The sequence below is a fragment of the Ambystoma mexicanum genome, chromosome 6p, assembly GCF_040938575.1.
Source record: "Ambystoma mexicanum isolate Mex_15411 chromosome 6p, UKY_AmexF1_1, whole genome shotgun sequence".
In the NCBI taxonomy this organism is placed as follows: domain Eukaryota; kingdom Metazoa; phylum Chordata; class Amphibia; order Caudata; family Ambystomatidae; genus Ambystoma; species Ambystoma mexicanum.
This window is the reverse complement of record NC_090935.1, coordinates 773,829,750-773,842,222: the sequence shown is the minus strand read 5'-3', so window position 1 is coordinate 773,842,222 and position 12,473 is coordinate 773,829,750. Positions and strand designations below refer to the sequence as shown.

Here is a 12,473-nt window from a genome sequence, read left to right as displayed (position 1 = left end):
ACGGCTGACAGTGTGGCAGAGGAGATAGCTGGGAAGCACTGTGATGAGAAGGCATCCCTCGATGAGGACTACAGGGTTTGCCCAGGGCATGCAGTAACAGTTTCTGGATATGCCTTTTTGACAGATATAACCTTTTTGAGGGTAAAGCTGATGACTAATGACACAGGTTCCAGTACTCCTAGACCACAGCAAAATCTTTGGGCTTAGCAGTACAGGAGGCTGCAGCAGCTGGGGCATAGGTGGTTTCAACCCTCCACCTCCTATGCCTGGTTCCATGTAATAATGTCCCTGCAGAATTGTCGCCTGGCAAAAAAGTCGCCAAAAAATTGCAGTTTTTTGCTGGACATTATTACATTGAACATGCAGGGACACCCCTGCAACCCCCGCTCCCCTTGACCCCATATAGATGGTCACCATATATAATGTCGCCATTACCTTTTTCCAGCAACATTATGTATGGTGACCATATATATGGGGAAAATATTACTGGATACCCTATGCCTTCTGTGGAAGGGGACAAGGCCATAAGGAAAGGAGCAACAGCACCATTTTCTCAGGGGAAAGGGCAGAGGAACACCCACAGGTGGTGTCTCCGCCTCTACAGTGTCCTTTGCTGCAGCACATCCAATACTTGGGCCATACAGATTGTTCACCAGGGCTACTGTATTCCTTTCACTCAATGCCCTATAGACCATCTTCCTTCCATCCCTCTTTTGCTGCTGTATCCTCTCCTGTTGGGGGAGGTTTGCCAGCTTCTAATGAAAGGCGCGATAGAACTGGTGCTGTGCTCGTAACATGGCAGAGGCTGGTATTCAGTTTATTCTCTAGTTGCTAAGAAGTATGAGGCCCTGCACCCGAACTTGGATCTGAGTCTGTTGAATTTGTACCTGCCCAAAGACAAATTCAAAGTGGTATCTCTGGCACAGATCCTCCATCTGCAGGACTGGTTGATTACACTGGATCTTTAGGATGCATGCTTCTATGTGCTGATGCACATCAAACCCAGGAAGTAGCTGTGTTTTCTAGTGGGCCATTTCAACTACCAGTTGAAAGTTCTGCCATTCGGTCTGTCTTCGGCACCCAGGGTCTTCACCAAGCTGCTGGCAGTGGTCGCGGCTCGACTCAGGAAGGAAGGCATTTGTGTCTTTCCTTACCTGTACAGCTGGCTTGTTTGAGCTCGCTCATCAGACCAGGTGGTTGAGGCACCTATTCCTTACATACAGCCTATTGCACAGCTTCAGTTCTCTCTGAACTTCAAGAAGTCTCATATTTTGCCGTCCCAGACGTGTATTGGTGTGGTCTTGAACAATCGCGCATGCAGAGATGTTCTGTCTGAGGACCAAGTGGAAAACATCTTCCGAATGGAAGTCCTCCAATCTCAGGAGCAAGTTCCAGTATCAGCCTTCCTGCGCTTGTTAGGTCTCATGGCTTCCTGCTTTCTGGTCGGAGGCCCGACTGGGCATAAGGTTGCTTCATTGTCTCCTCTGTTGTTAGTGGTCTCGGTTTCAGGGGAACATGAGGGTCTCCAGCAGAGTTTCTCAAGATCTTGCATGGTGACGACTGAGATATAAGGAGTATGACTTGTTAGATGATGTCCTGGATGTGCTCCTCTCGAATCAGAGATCGCTTTGCTAAGTCAATTTTTGTCTGTAGATGGCATACATACTCAACTTTCCCCTGTCCCGTTTCCTTTGTTTTGGATTTTCTTTTTTCTTTGGCCTGCATATTGGCACTGTGAAGGAGTATCTGGCCGCCATCTCAGTTTTCTAATGGACCCCTGAGCATGGTTCTTTCTCCGCAATACCCACTGTTATGCAATTTTTGCAGGGATTGTGCAGTAAGTTTCCAGCATGCTAGTTTGTTGTTCCTGCGTGGTATTAGAGTTCAGTGTTAACATTCCTTATGAGGGCACCATTTGAGCCCATGAAGTCATGTTCTTGTAGGGTGTTCACCCTTAATATGATGTTACTGGTTGCGATCACATCCACGAGATGGGTGAGTGGGATCCAGGTATTATCTGTAAAACCTCCTTATTTGTTATTTTTTTCCAAAGAGAAGGTGACTTGAGAGTGACACCATCCTTCTTCCAAGGATGGTTTAGGATTTCAATCTCTCTCGAAAGATTTCTCTTCCAGAGTTTTTTCCGCAGCCTTAGCCTTCCAAGGCAGAGCAGCAATTCCATTGGTCGGACCCGGTGTGGGCTGTTAGCCGCTTTGCCACATGCACGAGGGACATCAGGAAAGATGACCATCTCTTTGTATGTTATGGTGATGAACGTGCTGGCAAGGCTGTGACTAAACAGACCCTGTCAAGGTACATCTTTCTCTTCATCGGTGATCTGGCTTGGAAAGATGTGCTTGACGGTCTTGAGGCCCATTTGACCAGAGGTCTGGCTGCCACCTCTGCCCTGCAGAAGGGGGTTCCTGTCTTGTACATTTGCCAAGCAGCCACATGAATGTCACTGCACACGTTTGTCAAGCATTACTGTTTGGATTCCCTTTCAGGGCATGCCTCTTGCTTCAGCAGTCAAGTCCTTCAGAGTTTGCTGGTTCACATGGTGGCCTTTTGCTCTCCTCCCTTCTTCAGATCTGTGCAGTACTATAGGAGTCTAATATAGATAAGGAATCCATGGGAGGGAAGGAACCCATTCGAAAAACACATTTGTTACCTCTCTGTACTGTTCTTTCTACTGGAAGATACAGGTTCCTCTTCGCCCTCACAACCTGCCCCACCTCAATTGGTTCTGTTGTCACTCATCCATAGAGTGCTAGGGGAAAAGGCGGAACTGAGGTCATGTGGCGCGGTGCCTCATTATATACTGACCCCGACAACTCGTCTGGCCCGTAGAATCCTTAAGCAGAACTGACATGGAGCCGCAATGCATCGGTGGTGGGGTAAAAGTTACTCAAGATCATCTGCGCTGAAGATGGCATATCATATATAAGTAATTCATGGGAGGAACATCCATCAGAAAGAACATTACTGAGAGGTAAGTAACTTTTTCTTTACTTCCAAAAACAGTAGTACGTGCAGGAGCCCAGCAAGAAACAATTGAAGAAGCATGTGAAAAATGTAGGTTAGAAATCTAAATTAACATTTGAAGAGCTCATTGTGGTTGCTGCAGTCATAAAAAGTGAGTCTTGGTTTTTCTGATGTATGTTATCTTATATAACTATATATGTTACTTTTAATCTTCTACCTTGCGTTGGATTGATGTACTTTGTCGTACTTATTTGTTTGTTACACAAATGTGAAATGAAACATGCAGTGTAAGTAACATTTATTTTAAATATATTTTACAGAACAATTGACATGGTATCACTTAAAATGCATATCTAATGGATTCCTTCCTCCGAGATTCCTCATCTTAGAAATATGCAACAAGCTTCAGTCTGGTTTCGGAGTCATGGAGTTTTTGTGGGGATGGCTGCTCCCCATGAGCTCAGTTACTTTTTTCTGCACTTTCAGCACCAAGCATCTGTAATAAAGCACTGCTACTAGCAAGTTTATTTTCCCATGTCATGTCTTTCCGGAAAGCCTTAGGTTTTAATCCCTGCAGTTCTGGAGCATTGAGAGTTCTGGCAGAAAATGATAGACATTTTTGCCAATCCCCTGGTACCAGTGGCTTGGGGCCTTGGCTCCAGTGCTGCAGCAGGGGCTTCCTTTCCCTTTGCAGGCCTGCAGAGACCTATGTAAGGCTGCAGGAGGAGGAGACTGACAGACAGGTGGCATAGTGAGTGCTATAGATGTTTATTAGCACAGAAAATAAAGAGAAAACCGAACTTTCCCTATCCTTATGAAGGGGTTTCCCTGCTTAACTAAAATACTAAATCTGTCCCTTACACTTAGAACTAAACTAGAAGGTTGCCTCAATGTTCTTGGTCCAGCTGAATGGCCCCCTTCTCCTGGGCTGGTTGGCACAGTTGTGGTTGCAGGTTCTTAACCAGGGGAATGACTCCCTTCCCCTGGCCCCAATACTTCACAAAGGACTGCCAACACTATAACACTCTGTATCAGAAGGTTCACTGTTTCTTCACACCGGGGGAATGACTCCCTTACCCTGGCCTCAAGGTTTCATACTCCGTTCTATCAATTGTCAAGAGAATGATTTATTTCTCTTGACTGTGGCTTTTCACCTACCTGGGTGAATGACTCCCTTCCCCAGGCGTCTTGGTTTCAGTCACTTCACCCTCAGCGATACTCTTGGTGTGAGGGGGGGAATGACTCCCTTCATCTGATGAACAGGTTTCACTGCTTTCCTTCTTTCTCGACAGTTCATATACAAATATGATCCTTGACCCAGGTTTCCCCAGTATAGCTCACTTGGTCTCCTTGCTTGCCAAGTACAGCCACAAAGAAGATGACTTGTATCTTTATCCTTGTTTGGGTGCGGGTCCTGGATCCGTATTTGTCTGTCCTTGTAATTTGACAAACTTGGTTCACTCTCCTGCCAAGTACTGCTACGTGGAAGATTACTTGCCTCTGTGTAACTCTTACGGTGTCAGACCCTTCTTCTCTGGTTGCTATGGTTCCTCTCCTGCCTCTAATAGTTCTTGTGTGCCACCTTAGCACCTCTCTGCCCCCCCAATGGGCCTGTAGCCGCTGGCTCGCTACTAGGCCGTGAGGTAGCTGCCTCCACCCTCCTGTTGAGTGTCCCTGCACTCCCTTCGGCTTTCCCGTACCGCCTGTTAACTTGCTTCGGGTCTCAGTACCTTGCCAAGGCTTCCTGGGGCTTGACTCCGCCTCTCTGCTTCATCCGGTTCTCATTGGCCACATCTTCAGTCATCGAGCGTCTCCTGTTCTTGGGCTGCTCAGCTTCCCTTCTTCTGAGTGGTTGACGAGGCTCTGCTCCTTCCAAAGCCTTTAAAGAAATCTTGCGGCTCGCTGCCTGCTTCCTCCATTCCGCGTCGGTTCCCAGATAGGAATCGAATCCCCTGGGCTGGTGATTCCTTGCACCTGATGCCTCCTTCGGGTGGGTTTGACAACATTTCTAGTCTTTTGTCAACCTTTATACTTTGTTGCAATCATATTCTTGGTAAAAGGGTTAAGTCCTCCTTCTGTTTCCCCGGGTGTGATCTCCATCGACCCGCAGGGCTAACTTGCCTCATTCCTGGGTCTAGCATGTTCCTTTTAATGCCAGTACTTCCCAAATAGACATGGGGCCTCATTACGAGGAAGGAGGTAACCATGCCGCTCTTTGTGGCATGGCTACCCCCATTCCGGGTACCGGGTCTGGCTTCCCTGAATGGGGAAATACTGGGCCATTCCGACCTTGGAGGGCCCGATCTTTCCCCATTCAGGGAACCCAGACCCGGTCCATCCCCATCCCCATTTGAGCCCCAATAGGGCTCAATGGGAATGGGGAGCATGCTAACAACGGGCCCCTTTAATGACAGGCCCGTTGTTAGCATGCTGGACCTCTCGCGGGACCCGCTAAGGACGCCTGGTTCTACCAGGCGTCCTTAGCGGGTCCCGCGAGCAGACCTCGTAATGAGGCGATAAGGGGTTAACGGGGCCGGCAGCTCTACCGGCCCCATTAACCCCCTACCACCAGTGTTGTAATGACCCCCATGGTCTTGGGTCTTACCACAGTACATGTCTCTACAAGGTTCTGAGCTCTCGGAAGAGGCGAAAAGATAGTGAGAATGTGGGGTTGTGGTGTGATGTCCCGGGCCGTTCCCTAGATGGTTGTCCCTGTCCCCAGAGGGGGAGTGTCTCCCTATTAGATCCTCCCGCTGTGCACCACCCCCAGGGGGACTGTTGGGTAGTGACAACATCTAGGGATTCATGTCACATCTCTTTGACCCATCGCTGCATGATTGTGAGCTTAGTCCACTGCCCAGTCTTGAAAACTGCTCCTATCCCATCGGTGTCTCAATCTTTCAGCATGGTAGCCCCAGCGCCATGTCCCAAAATTGTATTTCTCGCTGAAGAGGCACAGGAGAAACAGATGTGTACCTAATCCTCCAAGTCAGAGTTCATGTCCAGGTGCCACTTCCCTGAGGAACTTCACATTCCGTTTGAGGTTCTATCCTGCTTTGTACCACTACACGTCACTTGTTCACTTCAGTGCTCCAATTGCTTGCCCCATCATTAAAATGTGGCTCAAGAATGCCTCTTTCCTGGCTGTAGATAAATATTTGGACAAGATGCACCACCGGACCCCTTCTGACCTAGGTTTTTTCTCCATCTGTCCTACGCCAGAGTCTCTAGTAACTCACCCTCATTGTTCTGATGCAAAGTCCTTTCTCTCCTTGCCACCTGACATGTTAAACAAGAAACTAAATACCCTGGGCATGAAGTCTTTTCAGGCAGCCTACATCAAGGTCTGTTAACAGCTTATTCAACCTCGATAGATACTCACATACGCTGTGAAATAGTGGTGATGGAGGCAGCAGTCAACCTTCCCCCTTAGATGAAAGTTGTGTTCACCAATTTGGTGACAGTTGGTAAAGAGGCTCTGTGGTCTCTGTCGAGGTTGTATGGTGCGGAGAAACGCTCTAAAGAGCAAGTGGCTCTGCACAAGGAAAAGGCAAGAAGGTGCAGCATCGGAAGAGGTCCCACTCTCCAAGTGAATCCTCACATCGACATTAGTCTTCCTCTTTGAAGAAGAAGAGCCACCACTCCAGAGAGTCCTGTGAGCGTCCAGCGCAGGTACCTTTTCCTACCCAGTCCTACATGCCGGAGGAGTGGGAGACCTTCTGCCTTAAGAGGTTGGACAGCTACATCAAGGTGCTGGCAGCGCCAGCCTCTGAGCCTGTGGTGCAGGCGACTGCGTGTCAGCTCAGGGTATGGCGCTGCAGGGTCACACTGTGTCTGCTGCGACCGGCAAGGTACTTTTCTGGGGACCACTCCTGCACGCCTAAGAGTTCAGGCCTGGACCAGACGGAGACAGAGGTCTCTCAGTGCCGTCTTCACGTAGTTAGCGGCGACCGGCGCTATGGACACTGCAGCTCCACAGGAATATGTTCCACTCCCTAGGGTCACCTTTGTGGCAAGGATGCATGACATATATGATCAGGAGGGTGACCAGGTCCCTTTTGGGCTTGAACCTGTAGGTTCAAGGGAGATGAGAGACTTCTTAGAAGAATTATACTGGGAAGGTTAGGACATGCACAGCCTGGCAGAGAACCTGCAGGGGGCCAGTGGTCTGGACACTTCTCAGAGAGGCAAGTTTTGCCAGCATCCACCCCAGAAAAGCCTCACGCCGCCTTCAGGCACATGATGGCTAAGGTGGCCAGTACTCTGGGGCTATCTGCTCTGTCCAGGTCCAAGGTTTAGTACAACCCTTGTGATATTCTGGCCGACACCCCCAAAAAAGAGACGCTCCTGCCCTTCAATGTACCAGTGGAGGCCCCCGTATTGGAGTTGTGGGAGAAGCCTGCCTCTGTTCCTTCAGTGGACAGGGATAACGTGAGGAAACACTGTCACTCTGAGCCGGATCCGGCCATTCCTTCCTCCCTTGCTTTGCCTGAGAGCTTGATGGTTCTGGCTACGGAGGGTAGCCTGAAGACTTCTACCTTCCTGTCACTTCCACTGGACAGGGAAAGTAAGAGGTTCGACGCATGGGGCAACAAGATGTTTTTTCTTGCACTGCAGGCCGTGAATGCCTCTTGCGCCTTAGCGAAGATCTCCTTTGGCCTTTGGAAGGCTGTGGCCAATGCGCCTGAGTACATACCGGAAAGAGAGAGATGAGGGACGGATTCCTGAACTTTGTCTCTGACGGGAAGGAGGCGGCACATCAGATGTTGCAGTCGGGACTGGACACATCAGACTGTGTGGGAATGGCATTGCCACTAGCACAGTCGTCAGGTGCCACTCGTGGCTGAGAACATCAATGTTTGAGGACGACGTCTAGACCAGGCTGTTGGATCTGCCATTCGATGCCCATAGCCTGTTTGAAACTAAAGCTGCCGAAGCCCTCCAGAAGGTCCAGTTGTCTAGATTCCTTAACAAGGTCTTCCTTCAACCACTCGATTTATAAGCACTATGAGTGTCCTATACTGAAGTCCTGTTAACAACAAAGCCAAACAGTTTTGGTTTGTATATAAGTATTAGGTTGCAAGGGACTAGTATATGCCCAGGTACTGGCACCATTTGCAGCTGCTACCCTAAATGGACAGTTAATACCACTGTGGCAGGGCCTGGCAAATGCATGGCCACACAAAAGTCAAAACTGTTGGCATTGCCAATGCTTGTTTTACTAGCACTGCAGTTATGCAATCAATTTTTGAGAGCGTTAACTAGGCAGTATCCACCACAGCAGTTTGTTGTTCCTATATGGGATTTGAATCTTATGACATTTTCCATAGTGGCTCCAATTGAGCTCTTGTGTTTGTGGACTTGAGTTCTGCTAACCCAAGTGGTGAGTTTCCTGTTTGCAATCACATCCTCGATACAGGTGAGTGAGCTCCAGGCTCTTTCTGTCATATGCTGCTTTTTTCTGGAACAAGCTACACATGCAAATCACACTGGCCCCCTGCCATTCTACACTTTCTTAAGGACCTGAAGACCCCAATCCTTAAGAAAAACAATTTTACCAATTGCTGACCGTTCCATTTAAACCTGCTCCCCCCCACCCTCTCGATACGGACTGCCCATCCAAGGTGCCTCTACTACCACCATACCCTAATTGTTACTGGTGGGTGCTCCATTGCAACCCTGCCAGGTTTGCGCTTTTTGACTCACATGAATACATACATGCATGCCTTCAATGGATTGCATTCTCCCGCAGATTCCTCAACAGATAGCTATCTATTCCAGCGTCTATGGGGACAGGGTCATCCGTAAGGGCGACCAGCCCTTTGTAAATTTTACTGGTGCTCAGGCTGGCAGGGCTTGTTACCTAGCACACGCTGTCCAGGTTGATCACCCTTTGCATGCTTGAATGCTGCAGTCTGTCCAAAAATGGAAGTGCCTGCACTTTTCAAGGCTCCTTCTACCAGAGTCCTGGCGGCTTCCTCTGTCTTCTGTAGGGGTTTCTCTGTTGTGGATCTCTCTCGATTGACTACATGGACTTTTCTGCACATGCTCACCTAACATTATTGCCTGGATTCCTTATCAGGACGTCCACCTTGGTTGAGTGTTCCTCCAGAGTTTCCTGATGTAAGTGATGGTTCCTCACTCTCCTCCCCCCTCCAGTTTCTTTGTTTCTTTGTGAGTATTCCTAAAATGAAGAATTTGTGGAGGAAGGAATTCATTAGAAGAACATATTACTTACCTTCTGTAATATTCTTTCTGATGGGTTAGGTCTTCCTCCTACAGATTCCTAATCACCTTCCCAACGTACTCATAACCTCTTCCAGTTCTGTGAATCCTCAGCAGCCCTGTGCTGGGAACACTGTGCCATAATGAATTCATGGGACACTGTCCTCTACATATATAGTACATATATAGCAAGCAACGGTGCACCCCTTGGGGCTTAAAATGTTTCGGAAGCCAGACTGACACCTACAAATATTTTTAAAATGAAGAGTCTCTGGATGGAATGACTAACCCACCAGAAAAACATTACCAAAGGTAGATAATTTGTTCTTTTGAGGATGTGCCTTTCAGTCCATTTAATGCCTGTTTTTATTTGAATTCAACAGCCTATGAAAAAGCACTTTCTGTAGCACGGTCTGACCAAGAGAAAGCTCATGTACTTACAGCCCTGGCAATCATAGAGTATAAACGTGATAAAGTGGACTCTGCAAAGACTATCCTGTTTAAATGGTGAGTGGCTAGCATTGTCTCTTTTATGTATTAGTGAATATAAACTGAACATTAAAATTCAACTCACTACTTGTTTTTTTTCATTACCTTCACATTTTAACTTTTTTGTACGTCTTCCAACAAGATCAAACTCATCATTCTCCCCCCGAAAAAGTATTAATGTCTCCCATATTTCTCTTTTACTATTTTATATGGTTTACACCAACGCTATGGCTGAAATACATAAAGATTTCCAAAATATTTGAATGGATCTTTCTGTTGGTGTACCTTGGAAAATGTAATTTTTTGAAGAGAAGTCTAGCAGTGTCAGTCAATATGTGGTTTATTTCTAATGGATTCCTTACTCCCACAGATTCCTCATCTATGATATCCCTATCTGCAGCACAGCTGCTCTTCAGAAACGTTCCACCATCAGGGAGAGCAGCACGGTTCCGCCCGATACCTCTACGTGCCCCCCGCCGCCCATGACATCGGGGCCAGTATATATTGTGGCACTGCCCCCTTTGCACTCCATTCCTTTTCAAACAGTCTGTTTGCTTTGGAAACACACTGCCGACAGTTGACCGCATCGGATCTGTACAGGAATTGTCTCTATTGCTTGTGCGAAGATCACTACACCCAGAACTGCATGCCGTGCCAGTCCATGCACCCGAAGGCCCTGCAGAAACGGCGGCAAAGAGCTTCACCTATATCCACAAGGATAAGGGTGAAATCTTGCGGTCCCGTTCGATGTCGCACGTCACAGAACGCCTATCTGTGGAGAGATCTCCCATGCGCAAAGAGAAGGAGAAGAAGAAGCACCACAAAAGGTCCTGTTCACTGAGCGGGTCTTTACACCATCATTCTTCTTACTCGAAGAAAAAGAGGTAGTGCCCCTGGGATATAAGGAGTGGGACTTGTCGGACGACGTCCTTGATGTACTCATATCAGCTCAGACACCCGCAACAAAATGAAGTCATACCTGCAGATGGCGTAAATATTCAGCTTGGTGTGAGGAGAGGAATCTGGACCTTTCAACCCTGTCCTTTAACCGCTGTTTTGGATTTTTTGCTATCTTTATCCCACGGTTGGTTTGCAGATCAACACTGTAAAGATGTACTTCGCCTCTATTTCGGTTTTTAAGAGTTTCCTGGAACAGGGCTTGTTCTTCACAATCCCCACTGTTATGCAGTTGTTGCTGGGATTTTGTAACCAGTTGCCTCAATGGCAAATGTGACATAAGGGGCAGTATATATGGAGTGGACGGACCCCATGACCTCAGTTCCTTTTTTGTGTGCACTTCGTATGCTTTCCAATCGCCCCTTAGTTTTGCTTTTTTGTACCTGCGTCATGCCTAACCTCGGGATGGCCTCAAGCTTCAAGCCATGTGCCGATTTTCGGAGACAGATGTCCTTTATATTTTAGGGGAGGAACATGATCTGTGGGATTGGGATTGGCGAGTGCTGATTCTCATTTGGCTTCTGGACCATGATCTCTTAAGCGGCAAAGACTCTCCTGGTTGCAGAGATAATGGGGCATATATGCCCTGGTATAGGACAGCAGGGAAGCAGCATGCCAGTTATAACAATCGAACCTGACAAGGCCGAATGTGTATCGCGAAACTCCTGAGAAGGCACTCTTGTGTGAGAACCTCAAGTTTTGCTCCAGATGTCCAGGTGGAACTCTGGGATATGCCTGTTGATCAACATACACTTTTTGAAGCAAAGACTAATGATTCCGACTAAACCTTCAAGGTGTCTAGAGCCATGGCAAAATCTATGGACCTAGCTTCCCAAGAGCCCTGCACTACTACTGCAAGAAGGTGAGGTTTTCAAACCTTCACCTCCTAGGCCTCTGTGATAAGGCACAATGCTTGGGCAAACAGCTGAGGTCACAGAGCTAAAAACGTTGGTATTTCCACCTCAACGGTACCCACGTTAGCCTGAAATGCAAAATGTCTGCGAAGAAGACTTCAGAGATTCAACCCACGTGGGAGGTCGAAATTACTCTGCTCAGCGAGGAGTGATATCATACCACTTCTGACGCTTTAGCCTTGCAGGTCGTAACTCAGGGTTACTATCTCCCTTTTGTTCAATGTCAGCCAGAACACCCTCCTACCAATGCCACTCTGCCTTGGCCCATCTCCTACTAGAAGAAGTTTGTTAGCTTCTGTTTTGTGGTTCTGAAAGAGGATAGTGGCCTGTGTTCCATACTGGATCTGAGGTTTTTGAACCTGTACCTGTGCAAGGACAATTTCAAAAGGTTCACCCATTCCCAGATTCTCCAGGCAGGAATTGGTTAGTGTCCCTAGATCGTCCGATGCCTGCTTTCATGTGATGATCCATTGCAAGCACAACTAGTACCTGAGATTTGTAATTTGCCCTACACACTACCATTTTAGGATCCTATTGTTCTACCTTTCTTCGGTGCCCAGGGTCTTTGCCGAACTGCTGACAGTGGTTGCATCTCATCTCAGCAGGGAAAGCATACAAGTGTTCCCCTACCTGGACGACTGGCTCCTCTAAGCTCGCTCCCCAGACCAAACATATGTACATCTGTAATGTGTGTGCAGCCTGTTGCGCAGATTGGCCTTCGCTCTGAACTTCAAGAAGTAGCATGTTTCAAAGTCTCAGTCCCTTTGATCATCAGTTTGATTGTAGACACACACATGGGCAGGACCTTCCTCCCGGAGATCGAGTGGCGAACATCTTCCAGTTGGTTCATATCTCTCAATAATGGAAGCTGCTTCTGGCCTCCGTCTTCCTGCCTCTACTGGATCT

The 12,473-nt window shown here is 47.8% G+C and overlaps 1 protein-coding gene across 1 annotated transcript in view; it reads left to right on the top strand.

Annotated features, from left to right (window-relative positions):
- Nucleotides 1-12,473, top strand: part of SKIC3 (SKI3 subunit of superkiller complex) — a 2,336,627-nt gene that overhangs the window by 1,596,802 nt on the left and 727,352 nt on the right. Inside the window, exon 30 of the mRNA XM_069627646.1 lies at nt 9,591-9,714. Within this exon, the coding sequence (XP_069483747.1) occupies nt 9,591-9,714 (124 nt within the window). The remainder of the gene's footprint in view (nt 1-9,590; nt 9,715-12,473) is intronic.